This window comes from Macrobrachium rosenbergii, chromosome 4, assembly GCF_040412425.1.
Source record: "Macrobrachium rosenbergii isolate ZJJX-2024 chromosome 4, ASM4041242v1, whole genome shotgun sequence".
Taxonomy (NCBI): Eukaryota; Metazoa; Arthropoda; class Malacostraca; order Decapoda; family Palaemonidae; genus Macrobrachium; species Macrobrachium rosenbergii.
Window position 1 is genome coordinate 56,261,056 of NC_089744.1, and position 17,629 is coordinate 56,278,684.

Here is a 17,629-nt window from a genome sequence, read left to right on the forward strand (position 1 = left end):
TATTCTATGGGATTGGCTATAATATCTAGCTTAAATCTAATGTTCTCACAATGCCTTTGTTCCTCCCACACCATGAAATTAAACTCTGAGGAAACTCTATGGTAATCATATTCTGGGAATAAACTGACAACTCAGGTTTTTTGTTGTTTTCATCTCTCCATTCCATGCACTTCAGTATGTTTGTTTATTTCTCATTAGCTTTCTTCTCTTATACTGTTTAGTTTGATTATTAAAATGTTTACCTTTCATAAACAAGTACTGAACTTATCTTTTCCTTATAAACTTACACATACAGTACAGATAAAATACTTTGATTATTGCTGACAATATTTATTAATATTTATTAACTTTATTTCCAAAATTTTGCTTATTTGCTTATCCACCTATCTATTCATCAATAAAGCATACGTACAACAGCACAATAAGCAGAAATTAAAATGAAACAGGTTCATGTCATATACAATACTCTGAGGGACTCGAAAAAGTGCTGGAAAGAAAGGTACAGGAAGTTAACTTAGGATGCAGGGATAACCACCATGAGAGGTGTACAACATTCTCTTAAAAATAAAAGGAGAAAGTTTTATTTGCCAGTAAAAGTTTGTCAAGTCAAAGTTTGTTGTGTTTTCAGGGTTGTTTACTTATTGCCCCTCAGTTTTTTCTTCAAGCTTGAACAGACCTTGTAACTGAAGATATAAAAACTCCATGAACAGATTTTTACTGCATAACTTCTACTTGCTCAGATCATGACATCTTTATCAAAAACAATTACTCTACATCAGCCCCAGTTTTTACAAATCAAAACTTTGAGACAATGATTTTGAATGATCACATAAACTGCAGAAAACCTGTCCCACCAAGCAATTCCCTAACAGCACAATTAAGGATAAGAGAATTATTTTACATGCCAAAGCTTCATAATGTATCAAGATATGACTGACCTCTGGCCTTTACTTCTTCTCCTTCATCATCATCATCTTCCTCTTCCTCTTCTGCACTGCTGTCACCTGGTGTAAGGGGTCGAGCCAAAGTCACCCCTGGGGCACTTATTGGCCCACCTAAGTGTTGTTGTTGCCCAGGAGGTATGCTGAGGCTGACTTTTACAGATGATGTTACCTGAAACAAAGAGCAAATATGCAAAGTACTGTTTGCCACTGTTCATGGGCTGTTGACTATCCATAAGGGTCTTCAGATGAAGATTTAAGTAAAGAAAGAGTAGAAAATGGTCAGTTCTGGAATGCTGCTCATGACAGAAGGAAAACTTTGAGTGGTCAACAATAATTGCTCAACTTTTTTTATGATCCAGAGCATTTTCAAGTCTCAATGGTAACATTACCAAATATTTCTATATAAAAATAAATCCAGAGCATTTTCAAGTCTCAACGGTAACATTACCAAATATTTCTATATAAAAATAAAACCAAGCTATTAACTTCAAGGCCATAAACTGCAAATTCCTTGTAACATATTAAAAAATAAAAAAAGGTAAAATCTGAGGAAATGACATGAAAGGTAGAACTTATTTGCACCATCTCTCTCTCTCAGTGTCTTACATCAAGGTCAAAATCCTCCAGACTACTTGAAACAGTGTGACAATGTTTTATGTGTCCAGGCTACATAAGTTGTAAGAAGCTGAAACAGACTGTACTCCACCCTACTGAGTCCATGGAGAGGTGAGAGATTTCTCACCACTGGAGGATTAACAACATTCCCAGAAAACTGATAATATTAATGAAAGTCTGCATATTAATTTAGGAATAAGAGGCTAGCCTGTTCCACATTTGTTTCTACACCTGGGAATTCAAGAGGCAGACACAGGACAACTATTATCTTCCCCTAACTTCCACAGTTGGCCAGATTGTACATACGCCATTAATCACTGCCTTTTCTCCATCCAACAGAGACAGATACACCAACTTGTACTGCAAGATCTAAATGCCCTCAATACTCATGGCTAGTCCTATGATGACTCACTTACCAGCCCTCTATGAAATTCACATGTTATGTCATCTTCCTGGGATTTAGCTTAGGAGTGACTCATCCCCTTGTGCTTTAATCTATTCTTGTAAACTCATTAATCTGAAATAGTCTTACTCTGTACGAAATGAACCCCCATCATACAACAAACCTTAACTGAGTCACACTCCACCAGCCAGTGAGGAGACATGACATTTCTCCCAAGATGGTTGTGCTGCAGTGCTTACCTAGTTACCGTGCTGTGCCATTCATTTAATTTCTTTTATTAGTTTGTTTATTCTATTTCAATTATGCTCTGTGTTTAGTGAGCCCATTGCTACTGGATGCCCTGTGCTCTTAGGGTGGTGACTTACTACATCTCCACTGTCTTGCTGTGAGTACTCATTTTTTGTTTTGTCATTCATGGTTTATGTTTTTCCATCCAGTATGTGAGTCTTACCTGAATTTTCAATTTTGCCCAGTTTTGAAATGAGATGCATACAGTAAACTTCTTTCCTCTGCTTACTCCTTACCAGGGTTTGCTTTTTACTCAGTAAACACAACTGATATTCAACAGCTAATGTATGAGTTACCTTCAGTTCTCCACTTCTAAGCTGTTCAGTATTGACTTTTTTGTTTTTTGGTTGTATGGTATACTTGATTTTACATTTCTAATGTGATACAGCATGCTTCCTCTTACTTATGGTAGCTTTCAGAGAAAATATTAAGAGAATCATGCCTCAGCATACTTCTGTGGGCTGGATAAGAAATCCTGCTGTTCATATATGTTGTCTCTGGGCAAGGACTCACAGTTGCATTGCCCTACATCATCATCATCATCATCTTATTTTGTTAAAAAGAATGGCAGCATCAGTAGAATTGATTTTATAAAGGTCTTTTCAATTCTTCTTATTATTTTCTTTTCTTCAGGGCTGATATCTGCTAAGAGCTGGCCAATGTACATCGTCTTGGAAGGACACACACACAGGAAGGACACACAAAATGGGTATTCCAACCAGGACATCACAAAATGTGTCTGTAGAACCATGGATAAATGGTATCAGCAGGAGCCTCGCCCACTGCCCTTGAAGACATCACTCTCTTTTACAAGGGAGTGTTACACAAGAAGTATAAAGAGGATGAGTGCGCCCTTCGCAACATCATAAAAGGAAACATCTGCCCTACAAATCTAGGAAAAAAAGTGAAACTAGTTATTTACTGCAAGAACAAAGAGACCAGTGGCCTAATCATGATGAACAACCCTGCCCCCTCGGTGCAGGACCCCCTGAAGAGTACAGTACCAACATGGTCTACCTGTATAAATGCCCGGTCTGAGAATGCCTCGGCGCTTACAATGGTAAGACCACAATGAAATTCCCCAAGAGGATCTCCTGCCATGTTCAGAAAGGCGCCATCCATAATCATGCCAAGAACAACCATAACATTAAAATAACAGGAAGGATATAATTCCTCATATCGGAATTATTGATAAGGCAGCTGACCATCACCGCCTTCATCTCCTGGAGGCCCTACATATCAGAAAGGAAAGGCCTAGCCTCAACACCACACGGGAGACTTCCCTCCTCCCGATGGTGGTGCGTAGGACACTGCCTGCCAGCACTCCTAAGCCGAACGAACGAACCAATAAGGTGATGCCTCCATCTGCTGTGAGTGACCTCCCCAACTCTACCCACCAGGCTGCAGAGTCTGCATGCAGAGATGGGTGCAACCATCAACATCTGGAAGACTGTTTTGCTCAGAGCACTAATCCCCTAGCCTGCCAATCAAAATTCAGCGCTCATCCCACCGACTACCTGGGACCCTATATACGGTGACTGATAACCCCATTCCAACCAGAATGAACCCACCCTCCCTTATGAATGAACCAAAAATAGAGTTGGAAATGTTGGATATCTGCTACACCCTTAGAAACCACAAAGAAAAACTCCCTACCACTAGGGGAAATACAACGGAGTCTTAGATGCTAAAATTTGAATCCCTACAGCTATCACATGCCATATTTAACTTCTGCTTACATGAAACAGAATACAAGTAACTTTTTCAGAACAATTATCTTTCTTATCCAAACTATGTACATTGGCCAGCTCTTAGTAAATATCAGCCCGGAAGAAAAGAAAAAAATAAGAAGAAATGGAAAGACCTTACACAAAATCAATTCCACTGATGCTGCCATTCATTTCAATAATACATGCTTGAAACAGGGTCTTCTCCCTTCATATATTACAGGCAGTCCCCGACTTACATAAGTTGATTTCTGCCATAAGTCAATGCTTATTAATAAATGATTACGGCGCTGTAACTAGATACCTATTCTTCTTGTAAGCACTGTAAATGTACAGTATTTTAAAAGGCGCCATAAGAGCGGGATGCCTTAAGTCAATGCCACTGTAAGTCAGGGGCGCCCTGTACTACAGTATTATTATTATTATTTATTTATTTCTTTTTTTTTGGTCTATCATAGTCATCCTATTCGACTGGGTGGATTTTATAGTGTGGGGTTCCGGGTTGCAACCTGCCTCCTTAGAAGTCCATCACTTTTCTCACTATGTGCGCTGTTTCTGGTAGCACATTCTTCAGCAAGAGTTCTGGAGCTACTTCGGCATCTAGTTTTTCCAGATTCCTTTTCAGGGATCTTGGGATCATGCCTAGTGTTTCTATGATTATGGGTACAATTTCCCCCGGTGTATTCCATATCCTTCTTATTTTGATTTTCAGGTCTTGATACTCATCAATTTTTTCTCTTTCTTTCTCATCTACTCTGGTGTCCCATGGTATTGCGACATCAATGAGTGATACTTTCTTCTTGATTTTGTCAATCAACATCACGTCTGGTCTATTGGCACGTACCACTCTGTTCTGATACCATGTCCCACAGAGTTCTCTCAACTGTGTCCTGAGGAAAGAGGAGATGTAGGCCTGGAGGCGAAAATAACAGGGCTGAATGCGATTGTGTGACTCCCTTAGCAGTAAAAGAGCACCCGAGTTTTCTCTAAAAGACATCTCAATCATCCTTACCCACACATGACAGGACTCAGAGAAAAACCGAGGTAATGTCTCTCAACTAAAAACTGGAAGTCCTCTGTCTTCTTAACCAGTGCTCCTGCTGTCTAAGAGGAGGGAGCTTTCTTCACAAAGCTCAAAAATACTGGACATAAATGTCTTCACCTGCAAAGGACATGACTCTTAAGACACTAACTGTCAAGAAGGGCATGCTCGATACTGAAAAGGGGACCTCTCTATATGCAGATTAATGCTCTCTGTATGGCATCCAGATGCGGGAGACTTATACTGAAGAATTGGTACCAGCTTATCGGGAACTAGCGCCAGTCACTTGAAAAAAACCAGAGCCAGGCGCCTAATCGGGAACTGGTGCTCAAGAGAGAACAACAGTGCATTCTAAAAAACTGTCCATGAGCAGGTTATAAATGTTCAGAGGCAGAGGTCAAGTACTACATCTCTTCAAGGGTCGGGTCACACCATGAAAAACACCTAGAATGCCTCCTGTCAGGGCTAATTTTGAGTCCAATGACAACTGGTGGACACTAAAAGGGATGCCCTTCCAACGGCAGTCTGAGGATCTTCCACTACGCGAACTGAGAGTGACAGGTTCTACTGAGGAGGTGACTTTCCCGTGGGCAAACCTCACCAACCTCCTTTGGACCTTCGTTATATCTTCTTCCTTCCAATTAGGGGCGTCTGGGGGGCTCTCTGGAGCCACTGGATGCTTGAAAGTTGCTGGGCGCCTAAGAGTACTGGAAGAATGTTTTGGCGCCAAATACTGGCGCTCCACAACTGGAAGTTCAGGAGACAAGTGCCGTGGACTTCCAAACCGGAATCTATGTCACTAAAACACATCCTTTTGGACACCTTTTCAATGGATGTCCACCAAGGCCTGGGACCGGACAACAGGCTCGACTGAGGGAGGCAACTACCCAGGGGCAAAACCCCTCGGACTCCCTTGAATCACAAGTATGTCTTCTCCCAGGTTTCGGGGAGCAGGACAGTGATCTTTGGTCTAGGAGATCCGATGGGCTGGATAGTCACCTCATCCCCTACACTTCCAGCAAGACACCTTTTCAGTGGCAGTCTGTCGCAACCTGGGAACTGTACAACAGGTTCAGGGGAGTATGACAGTGACTTAGGGCCAGGAGAACTGACGGGCCTGATAATCACCTCCTCCATTGCACAAGGTTAACTTCTGTTAACTCAAACACAAGACTGGCAAAGGCATGGGAAGGAAGTGAGAGAGCCAGGCATGGGAGATGACGAGAGGGCTAGTAGCAGGAGAGATAAAATTAATGAGGGAAGAATTGGAGCCAGATGATCTGGAGCTGGTGCCGGGCATTGGGTGCTCCCAGGTGTGTAGATGGCGCCAGGTGTAGCTGGACGCCAGGAGAGCTAGTAGCTCAGGAAGCTAGTGAGCGCTCTGGGCGCTCGGCGCCAAAGCTAGTGGGCACTAATGGGCACTCAGCGCCGATTCTTGGCTGTCAAGAAAGTCTATTTACCCAAAAGCCCATCATCGGCAAAATAAGTAATTTCTCTCCTTACTACATCCTGCCCTTACACTTTTTCAGTTCTCTGCAAAGGAAAGTGTAATAAGAAAATGCTCTAAATTAATTCTTTACTGACAATTGTTTTGAATTACGCAACAAAGTGCCATCACTCAAAACATATCTCAATTCCTTCAAACATTATTTGAGACTTCCCGATATGTATTCGCCACTGAAAACATCAGTTCAGTAGCGAACACGATATTTTTGTTACAATACGCTACTCAGTAAAGGAGAGTTAATTAATTGATAGCAAAATCACTGTAGTGAAATATGATAAACTTGAATCAGATCTTAATAACAAAAGAATAAAATACTGATCCTGAAAGCTATAGACTTGAAGGCTACTCGAAATCAGTGATAATATTTCACCGAAATCTGGTTATCCAACCGGCGAATAATAAACAAAGCTGCTGCAGACACCCAATGTTTACACTAAGCGCGGCAGAAAGAGAATGAGGTTGTCTGCTAAGTTGTTCCTAGTATTCCTGTTAGTGGGCAGGGACTGGTCACCTACACTAAACAATCAGAGCTCTAAAGCGGATCGGATTTTAAAATTTAAGCTGCTGCACGAGTGGAAAGTATAGCTACGTAATTACTTGGTAAGTTACTTATATGAAATTACACATTTCAAAGGTTGACATTTCTAAATGGACAGAATCACTGTTTTATGAAGATAAAACTGGGTATATGTAATATTACATTTGAGTTTGCAATCATGAACACCACACTGATTACTACAAATATAAGTACTGCATGCACACACCCTATTAGTACACACTTTCACTAAATCAACTAATGGACATGTGAATTTTCAAATAAATCTAATATATAGAAAAAATGGAACTTGCAATTACAATAACTTCTGTATCAAACATTCTACATTGTTCTAAAGTTCTTGTCTCATGTTACAGTGAAAAGACCACGGCACTAAAAGGCAAGAAAAGGCAAGATAACAACCATAAAATACTGGAAGTTTAAGGAAAACAAATATGTTCATTTTCAGAAACTTGAGAAAAAAACTGTAAAAAATGGAGAGCTTCTACACTATTTGCAACTTACCTCCATTTCACACATGTAGCACCAAGCTCTCAAGTTAGAGAGATTTAAAGTGATGCAATGAGATGGAAACTGGTTGTTATGGAAAGCTGAGTGGTCTTGGTGGGCCTCCCCGCACCCCACTCTCATGCATCCTGAATATAAACACAACCATAAGCTGGGACCGCTGGCAGCACACCATTCACATGTACCCTGAAGTGCAGTGACAAGAGGGGTGAGAGGGTTGTGTCATCTAGAACGGGATCTTTGAAACTGTGCATCTCATAAGATTTGATCCAGCATGAATTACAACCACTTGATCAGGAACAGAAACAAGCATGACTTTCTACAGTATAGCTACCATTTACAAGGAGGGAATTACTGCTCATAGTTTATCATGATTTTCTACTCTAAACAAAGGGCCTATCCAGCTTAGACCTACAATTTATTTTATACAATAAGTATATCCCAGGAACACACATCATTTTACAGGATATTTATGTAAGCTACCATCTAATCTAAATAGTTTTAAGTTGGCAATATACAGTAAAATTAACTACTCTACACATTTTCAGTAATTTAACTTTTCAGGGGACTAACCAAAAAGAACCTAACACTGTGAACAATTTTTCTGGTGACAGATCACTTCTTACTGATTCATGGTTCTACTGTACCTGTACAAATTCTAATATTTTCCTTCCGTTAACCTTAACCCCAAAATATTCATAGCAGAATACTGTAACAAGGGTTGGAATAAAAATTTAGCATCATTATTTTGAGAATCTGTGATGGAAATAAAAATAATGTATTGACAGTTCCTAAAACATTATGCAAATTTAGTAAACAATATTTACAGCAGCCAAAATGGTTATCCAACAAGCATTCTATACAGATCAATGAGTAAAAAAAATATACACATCAATGTTCCATATGTACAAACTTCTTATTTAGCTTTTGGTATGACTCTTACAGCCTATTAGCCGAGAATGTAAGTAGTTCACTAGATATAAGAAAACTTGAGTCATTCACATGAGATTATCCTATCACAACAGGACACTACTATCCAGTTACTCCCCAAACATTATATACTTTTATAAAAGAAGTTTTTTCATACAAAACCACTCGTCATATTTATGCCTAGATACAGTAATCGCATCCTGCAAATGTTCCCAGGTTCACAAGTCATTTCTATGACAGTGTATGATTGAAGCTCTTCGACTACGAATTCTGTTTAAGATACTTTGTCATCAGAACACTGTACAACCAAACCATTTTTTACATGTAAACAATGGCTATATAAATTCCGGAATAGAGTAAGAATTAGAAACAAAAATCACAGAATTGGCATCTACTTAATATGAGACCACTGCTAGATATCTAGCAGACCAGAAACAGATTAAGGAGAAAACTATATCTTTCAGCTTAAGTTTTCAACTGTAATAAAACAGTATATCTTTCAGCTTAAGTTTTCAACTGTAATAAAACAGTATCATTCTGGATGATGCTGAACTGAATGTACAATCCTAGAAATGCAAAACTGATTAACCCTTAAACACCGAGCCTGTATTTACAAAAGCGTCTGCCGTATGCCGGCGCGGTTTGAGAGTTAGCGCCGAAGCGGAAAGAAAGTTTTTTTTCAAAAAACCACAGCAAGCTTAGTTTTTAAGATTAAGAGTTCATTTTTGGCTCCTTTTTTTGTCATTGCTTGAAGTTTAGTATGCAACCATCAGAAATGAAAAAAATATCATTATCATATATAAATATTGGAATATATGACAGCGAAAAAAAAAAAACTCGTATATAATTGTATACAAATCGCGCTGTGAGCAAAACGGTTAAAGCTAATGAGTTATTTTTTTTCGTTGTGTTGTAAACTAAATTGCAATGATTTTGGTATATAACAAATAGTAAAACGATCAAAGCAACACAGAAAATATTATCACAAAATGATGCATTAATTCATAACGCGCAGACGTAAAAAAAAGTTTTTTTCAAAAATTCACCATAAATCGAAATATTGTGCTAGAGACTTCTCGTTTGTTGCAAAATGAAGGTAAATGATTGAATATTACTAGAATGTAAGAGTTTTAGCTTACAATTGCATTTTTCGACCATTTCAGTTGAGTCAAAGTTGACTGAAGGTTGAAATTTTGGCACATCATGATTTATATGAAAATATTTCAAAACTGATAAAAGCTACAACCATGAGTTATTTTTTGTTGTATTCTACATGAAATTGCACACATTTTCATGTATAACACTTTATGTAATGCCTAGTAGAAAATGGTGCAAAAATTACAACAAGGTGACTAAAGAAATTCTGAGATTTTCAGACAAGTTAGTGCGCACGGAGGTAAGGAAAAAGTTTTTTTCAAAAATTCACCATAAATCGAAATGTTGTGCTAGAGACTTCCTGTTTGTTGCAAAATGAAGGTAAATAATTGAATGTTACTAGAATGTAAGAGTTTTAGCTTCCAATTGCATTTTTTGACCATTTCGGTCGAGTCAAAGTTGACCAAAGGTTGAAATTTTGGCACTTATCATGATTTATATGAAAATATTTCAAAACTCATAAAAGCTACAAACATGAGTTATTTTTTGTTGTATTCTACATGAAATTGTGCACATTTTTATGTATAAAACGTTATGTAACGCCTAATAGAAAATGGTGCAAAAATTATGAAAAGGTGACTACAGAAATTCTGAGATTTTCAGCAGAGTACGCGCGAGCGGAGGTAAGGAAAATTTTTTTTTCAAAAATTCACCATAGATCAAAATATTGTGCTAGAGAATTCCCATTTGTTGCAAAATGAAGGTAAATGATTGAATGTTACTAGAATGTAAGAGTTTTAGCTTACAATTGCATTTTTCGACCATTTCGGTCGAGTCAAAGTTGACTGTAGGTTTAAATTTTGGCACATCGTGATTTATATGAAAATATTTCAAAACTGATAAAAGCTACAACCATGAGTTATTTTTTGTTGTATTCTACATGAAATTGCACATGTATAACACTTTATGTAACGCCTGATGGAAAACGGTGCAAAAATTACGACAAGGTGACTAAACAAATTCTGAGATTTTCAGCTGAGTTAGAGCACGCGGAGGGAAGGAAAAAGTTTTTTCAAAAATTCACCATAAATTGAAATATTGTGCTAGAGACTTCCAGTTTGTTGCAAAATGAAGGTAAATGATTGAATGTTACTAGAATGTAAGAGTTTTAGCTTACAATTTCATTTTTCGACCATTTCGGTCAAGTCAAAGTTGACCGTAGGTTTAAATTTTGGCACTTATCAAGATTTATATGAAAATATTTCAAAACTGATTAAAGCTACAACCATGAGTTATTTTTTGTTGTATTCTACATGGAATTGTGCACATTTTCATGTATAACACTTTATGTAACGGCTAATAGAAAACTGTGCAAAAATTACGACAGTGACTAAAGAATTTCTGAGATTGTAAGAGCCTGACACCGTCTCTTCCAAACATGTGTGTTCGTCGTCCATCAGAGTGGCGAGATGTTTGGTGTCTTCGCTAACAGAAACATACACACAGTTTGATACAGAAGATTCGTTGGAACATTATGAGTACATGATTAGAATGCTTGCATGGCAATGCAAGTAGTGGTGATTAAACATACATCAAGACAACAATGGTTATGGAGAAACAGACGGAAATATTGTATGGTTGAAATCGCGTTCCTTTACGCTTGTCTCATGAATGACAGCTATTCTTCAATAATAATAATAATAATAATAATAATGTGCCTTGGTCAACATACAAAAAGGCAAAGTGACAACGACTGAAGGGATAAAGCTACTAGACGAGAATAGCATCAAACAGGAGATGTTCAAAGGAGTGACATATCAAAGGAGTGACAAAGTTTGTCACTCTTTAAATAGTATTCAAAGGAGTGACATTTCACAGGCATGACAAGCTTTGTCAATCCTTAAATAGTGTTCAAAGGAGTTGCATTTCAAAGGAGTGACAGAGTGGTGATAAAAGAGAAAATTTTATTAATGGGATATGACATATAAATTCAATAACTGCATTAACATTAAAAAAATATTTTTTTAAATGTTAGAAAAATATTTAGTATTTAATTTAATTTTCATCACTAGTTGCATCGCCATTACTAATATTAGGATCATCGATAGTGGCTGCATTAAAATGAAGATTGTATGCAATCCCCCTTAGGTAATCATTGGGAGAGCCAGTTCCATATCTAGCTATAACAGTAGCAAGTTGCTGTTCCCTTTGGATTTGTTCTTTTTTTTTCTTTTTAGTTGGTTATTCCCAGTAATTGGCTGCTCCACTTCTTGGTGTGTTTGATGTTCTTCTTTTAAAAACTCTTTAATCATTAAAAATACTCCCATGTGGCAACATTCCACCACTGTTTCAAACCTTCTGTGCCAGGCTTCCAAATTATTATTAGTTCTTGGAAGATTGTATGCCTGTAGATGATGAATACTCCATACAGTTGGAGGAAATCTTTGTGGGTGACGCTGCTGGAGTCGTTCTGGTCATCCTCTTCGCCTTGCAGCAGTGGATCTTCCCAGCACGAACGTATCTCCAAAAAACTTGTACACTGTTTCAGCTTTATATGGAGCACAACTTGACAAATATAAAAATGCATTGCAAATTTCCCCTGGAGGTAAAAATGCAAGGGCAGACAACTTTTTTATACTTAAGGCCACACCTTCATTATTTTTGTACATATTCACAAGACCATTCTTCTGGATACTTCGATATATATTTTGACAGAGATGAAACAAACACCCTGTTACCTTAGCATTTGGAAATTTTTGTTGAGGAGCATTTATGCTTGCAAGCTCAAAATCAATTATCATAAATTTGGGGTTCAACTCAATTTCCTTTCAAGTGTGGATGCATAAACCTCCTCTGTTTTTCCAGGCAGTAAAGCATAAACAGCTAGAAATGTTTGTCCATGAAACATATAGTACATGGTATATATTTTATGGAAAAGCTGAGGGCAAGTTTTAAACGTTTAATCAAGGAACCAGACCTCCGACTTAGCTAGTTTCCTTAAATTGTCGTCAGTTCTGAATCCAATAATTCTCTCGTTTTCTTGTTGCCTCTCTTTTTCATTGGCCATGTCTCCATCTTTTGTGTCAATAAAAAACTTTTTCTTCCACTCCTGGTAATCTTTAAACTATCTGGGATCACTAAATCAGCTGCACAATCTGGTTCTGATGGAAGTTCTTTTTTCCGATACGATGAACAACTTGTTTCATAGCAGTTATGGAAGGGATTTCTATTGAGTTACTGTTTACTGTCTGTCGAACCTCTTGGACAATTGCGGCAGGTATCGCATTTGAAATTTTAAACCTTGATTTCAATTTTGTTAATGCCTCTATCACTTCCTTTCTTCCATCTATCGGCGGATGACTGTGTGCTTTGCCTTACAAGCCACCATTGGTATTGAAAAGGGATACACCCCAAAGAGTAGCAGAATCATTACAGTTTTTATCTTCACAGCAGAAATAATGGTTATGATTTCTGGATCACTGATGTCGGTATATATATCCAATGAAAGCAAGCTTCTCCTTGTCTATCAGATTTTACAAAGATGTACTGATCCATGATGGGATGTAAAAAGCACTGTTCAAGAAATGCAGATTTGTAAAAATAAACATTGTTTGCTTAGACTATATATGAACGAGAAAGTAAACTTTTAAATTGTTCAAACATGATTCTATTGTAGTTGTAATAACAGAAACCAGTATTTTCAGTAATTAGACAATTTCTGTATGGTTAAAAGTTTAGGAAAACAATTAAAGACTGAACTGTAGCCTTTGGGGAGTTTTCAGACAATGAAACCACTGTTTTATGAAATTAGATATTTCATTTCTTTGCAGATATTTTGTTTTTGTCACTCTCTCGTTATGTCACTCCTTTGAATTTCTGTATTTTTGTCACTCTTTTGTCATGTCACTCCTTTGATAATAACCCCATCAAACACATAGATGAGACCAGATACAAATACCTGGGAATAATAGGAGAGGATATAAAACACCAAGAGATGAAGGACACAATCAGGAAAGAATATATGCAGAGACTTTAGGCGATACTCAATTCAAAACTCGAGACTTAAGGCGATACTCAATTCAAAACTCAATGCCGGAAACATGACAAAAGCCATAAACACATGGGCAGTACCAGCAATCAGATACAGCACAGGAGTAGTGGAGTGGATGAAGGCTGAACTCCGCACAGCATAGACAAGAAAACTAGGAAACACATGACAATTACACAGAGCACTACACCCAAGAACAAATACAGACAGATTATACATAACATGAAAGGAAGGAGGGAGAGGTCTATTAAGCACAAAGGACTGTATCAACATTGAGAGCAGAGCACTGGGGCAATATCTGAAAACCAGTGAAGACGAGTGGCTAAGGAGTGCACAGGAAGGAGGGCTGATAAAAGTAAACGAAGACTCAGACAGATTAAAGAACTGGCCAGCAATGAAACATGGCAATGGCTACAGAGGGAAGAACTCAAGAAGGAAACAGAAGGAATGCTAACAGCAGCACAAGATCAGGCCCTAAGAACCAGATATGTCCAAAGAACAATAGACGGTAATAACATCTCACCCATATGCAGGAAGAGCAACATGAAAGACGAGACCATAAACCACTCAGCAAGTGAATGTCTGGCGCTTGCACAGAACCAGTACAAAAAGAGGCATGATTCAGTAGCAAAAACCCTCCACTGGACCCTGTGCAAGAAACACCAACTAGCTTGCAGTAATAAGTGGTACAAACATCAACCTGAGAAAGTGACAGAGCACAATCAGGCAAAGATCATATGGGACTATGGTATCAGAACAGATAGGGTGATACGTGCCAATAGACCAGACTTGACGCTGATTGACAAAATCAAGAAGAAAGTATCACTCACTGATGTCGCAATACCATGGGACACCAGAGTAGATGAGAAAGAAAGATAAAAAATTGATAAGTATCAAGACCTGAAAATAGAAATAAGAAGGATATGGGATATACCACTGGAAACTGTACCCATAATCATAGGAACACTAGGCACGATCCCAAGATCCCTGAAAAGGAACCTAGAAAAACTAGAAGCCAAAGTAGCTCCAGGACTCATGCTGTTTCAACTGCATTTAGCTTGTAGAGAGTCTTCTCTACTCTTCTTATGACACTCTTCTCATCTGCAGGTAGGTGGTATAATAAATTCCCAAAAGACATGGAAAGATATTCTCCTATTGTTGTTTATTTTAATCTTACACCTCGAGACACAAGCAGGTGGTCTTCTAATGAGATAACGTATGAAATTAAAAGGTGGACAGGCATTTACAGCAGGAAGGCTGGACTGATGTCTTGGCAGGTTGATTTTTCATTGGTTAGTTTCCACCATGGGCAGGTCAAATTTTCATCGGTTAGTTTCCGCCTCAGGGGATTTCTGTTGTAAATCCTGAAGGCGCTTGGACCTTCTTGGCTGTATTAATCGAAACTGACCAATGTAAATTCAACCCACCAAGACATCAATCCAGCCTTCTTGCTATAAATATCTGCCAACCTTTTAATTTCATATATCCTCTCATTACATGACCACCTGCATGTGCGTCAAGGTGTAAGAGTACAATAAACAATAGCATAACATCTTTCCAAGTCCTTTCGAAACTTATTATACCACCTGGCCAAGTGTCATAGGCATTGGGACCTGTACCCCGCTGGCTGCCAGCCTAAGAAACAGGAGATCAGTGCCTGCCCTATGAGCCTACAGAGGCCCAGGAGGACTTTAACTTTAACCTACCTGCAGATGATAAGAGTATAATTAGAGGAATAGAGATGACTTTGCAAGCTAAATGCCATTGGAACAGCAACTATTAACAATAATAATAATAATAATAATAATAATAATAATAATAATAATAATAAAATAATAATAATAATAATAATAATAATAATAATAATAATATATAAATTTCCATAATAGAATCAATTACTTGGATACTTACCAACTGCTGGCAGGTGCGGTCAGCATTCAAAATAAAAAGAAGATTGCTTGGCTGACCCAGATGATTGTCTAGTTCACCTTTTCTTCACGAGATGTGTTTTGAATGTTTTAGTTCTTGTCAGAATTTTTCTTGATAGCCCATTAAGTTATGGGGAGGGTGGGCAGATTTTATTTTAACAGTAGGTAAGTGTCCAAACACAGTAATAAATTTAATTATGAAAATTTATATTATCTTGGATGATACCTTGCTTACTGTTAAAGACAGCTGATTTCCACACTGATATTGTAAGGTGTCAAAGAAACGAGCAGGTAAAGTTACTGCTAGTTTATTACAGATCCAGGCAGCTTATATTGCGGCACGACTGACGCCGGGCCGTGAGAGACAATGGAATTGACTGTGACCTGAGGTCTAAAACAATAAACAATAATATGCAGTGAACGAGTACAAATTACAATGCAAAACATACAGAGCTACAATATAGATACAGTCTTGATGCCTGTGAATGAAGAAACATGTGATTACCCTGTCGGTTGTGATGTGGTCCGGGACGCCGGCCGCTAACCCAACTGGAGAGCAGGGCCTCAGCGCACGCCGCTGGCGGTGGCTTCTGCATGGGCGTGGCCGGGCCACCTCGCCGAACGGTCTACCACCGTGAGGAGGTATCTGGATCCGCCTGATGGGGAAGGGGCCCGACGACGCCGATGTGGATGTGGCCGGCGCGCACCCTGGCTGTGGGAACTCGCCTACCCCGACTGCGTGTGACGACCCACTTTACTGGTCTGGCACTGCAGGCACTGTTTTGCCCAGGCTGTGGCGTCCTTTGCACCCGTGCCAGACGAACTTTTGAAAGCAGTTTGGCGTGGTCCTGCCGGAGGGGTGTGAGAGGCCGTGAATGATGTCGAATACCTGGCGGCGGCGTGAGGCTGGAACCAAAGGGCGGGCTGGCCTGTGCTGATGTCACAGAGCAGGCTGGGGCCTCCGGGCGAGGTCACGTCCCGCCACTTGAGGGATGTGATGGCGGTGCGGTATGCTGGGGTTTCTGGGTCAGCGGCCTGTTCTCTGGCAAGGTCCTGGTAATCTACACCAAGCTGCACTGCGCTCAACCTCGACTCTGGAGAGGGCGTCTGCTACTGGATTTTTCTTGCCGGGAGGTACCTGACGGAACAGGTAAATTCGGCTATGGCTGAGAGGTGGCGCTGCTGTCTGGAAGACCATGCGCCCCCTGCTTCGTGAAGGCGTGAACCAGTGGCTGGTGGTCTGTGAAGATTGTGAAGGCGCCCCTCCAGGAGGAACTTGAAGTGCCGAACTGCGCTGGTACATCGCGCAGAGTTCCCCCTGTCGAAGGTGCTGAAGGGACTCTGCGGGACTGAACTTCTTGCTGAAGAAGGCGATGGGCTGAGGGGCGCCGTTGATGATTTGCTCCAGAACAGCACCGCAGGCAACGTTACTGGCGTCTGTCGTCAGCTGGAGGGGAGCCTTGGGATCTGGTGTGCCAAGGCGGTTGCCTTGGTGAGGGCGGCCTTCGTCAGGGAAAAGGCCTGCTGCTGGCTGGGTCCCCAAGACAGGGACTTGGTTGACCTTTCAGGACTTCCGTCAGGGCCGTGGTGTGCGCGATCCCGGGATGAACCGCCTGTAGAAGTTTACCAACCCAAGGAACTCCTGGACGGCCTTGATGGAGGTGGGTGTCGGGAACTTGGCTACGGCTGCCACTTTCGATGTAAGAGGGCGGACGCCTGTCGGAGACACCTCGTGACCCAGGAATTCTGCTTTCTGGACGCCGAAGGTACACTTGTCAAAACGGACGACGAGGCCGTTTTCTTGGAGGCGCTGGAGGACTGCTTTGATGTGCCTCTGGTGTTCGCTGTGAGACCTGGAAAATATGAGAATGTCGTCGACGTAGCAGACGAGAATTTTAGGTCCCCAGGATGCTGTCCATGAGCCGCTGGAAGGTGGCCCCGCGTTCCTCAGCCCGAAGGTGGAGAAGGCGAACACATAGGACCCGAAGGGCGTGATGATGGCTGTCTTTGGTATGTCCTCTGGCGCAACAGGTACCTGG

General features: G+C 40.0%; 1 protein-coding gene across 1 annotated transcript in view; it reads right to left on the minus strand.

Moving 5' to 3' along the window:
- Positions 1 to 17,629, minus strand: part of LOC136837765 (ubiquitin carboxyl-terminal hydrolase 20-like) — a 134,915-nt gene that overhangs the window by 103,424 nt on the left and 13,862 nt on the right. The window contains exons 3-4 of the mRNA XM_067102689.1: positions 7,587 to 7,775; positions 939 to 1,113 (exon numbers count right to left, since the gene is read on the minus strand). Of these exons, the coding sequence (XP_066958790.1) occupies positions 939 to 1,113; positions 7,587 to 7,775 (364 nt within the window). The remainder of the gene's footprint in view (positions 1 to 938; positions 1,114 to 7,586; positions 7,776 to 17,629) is intronic.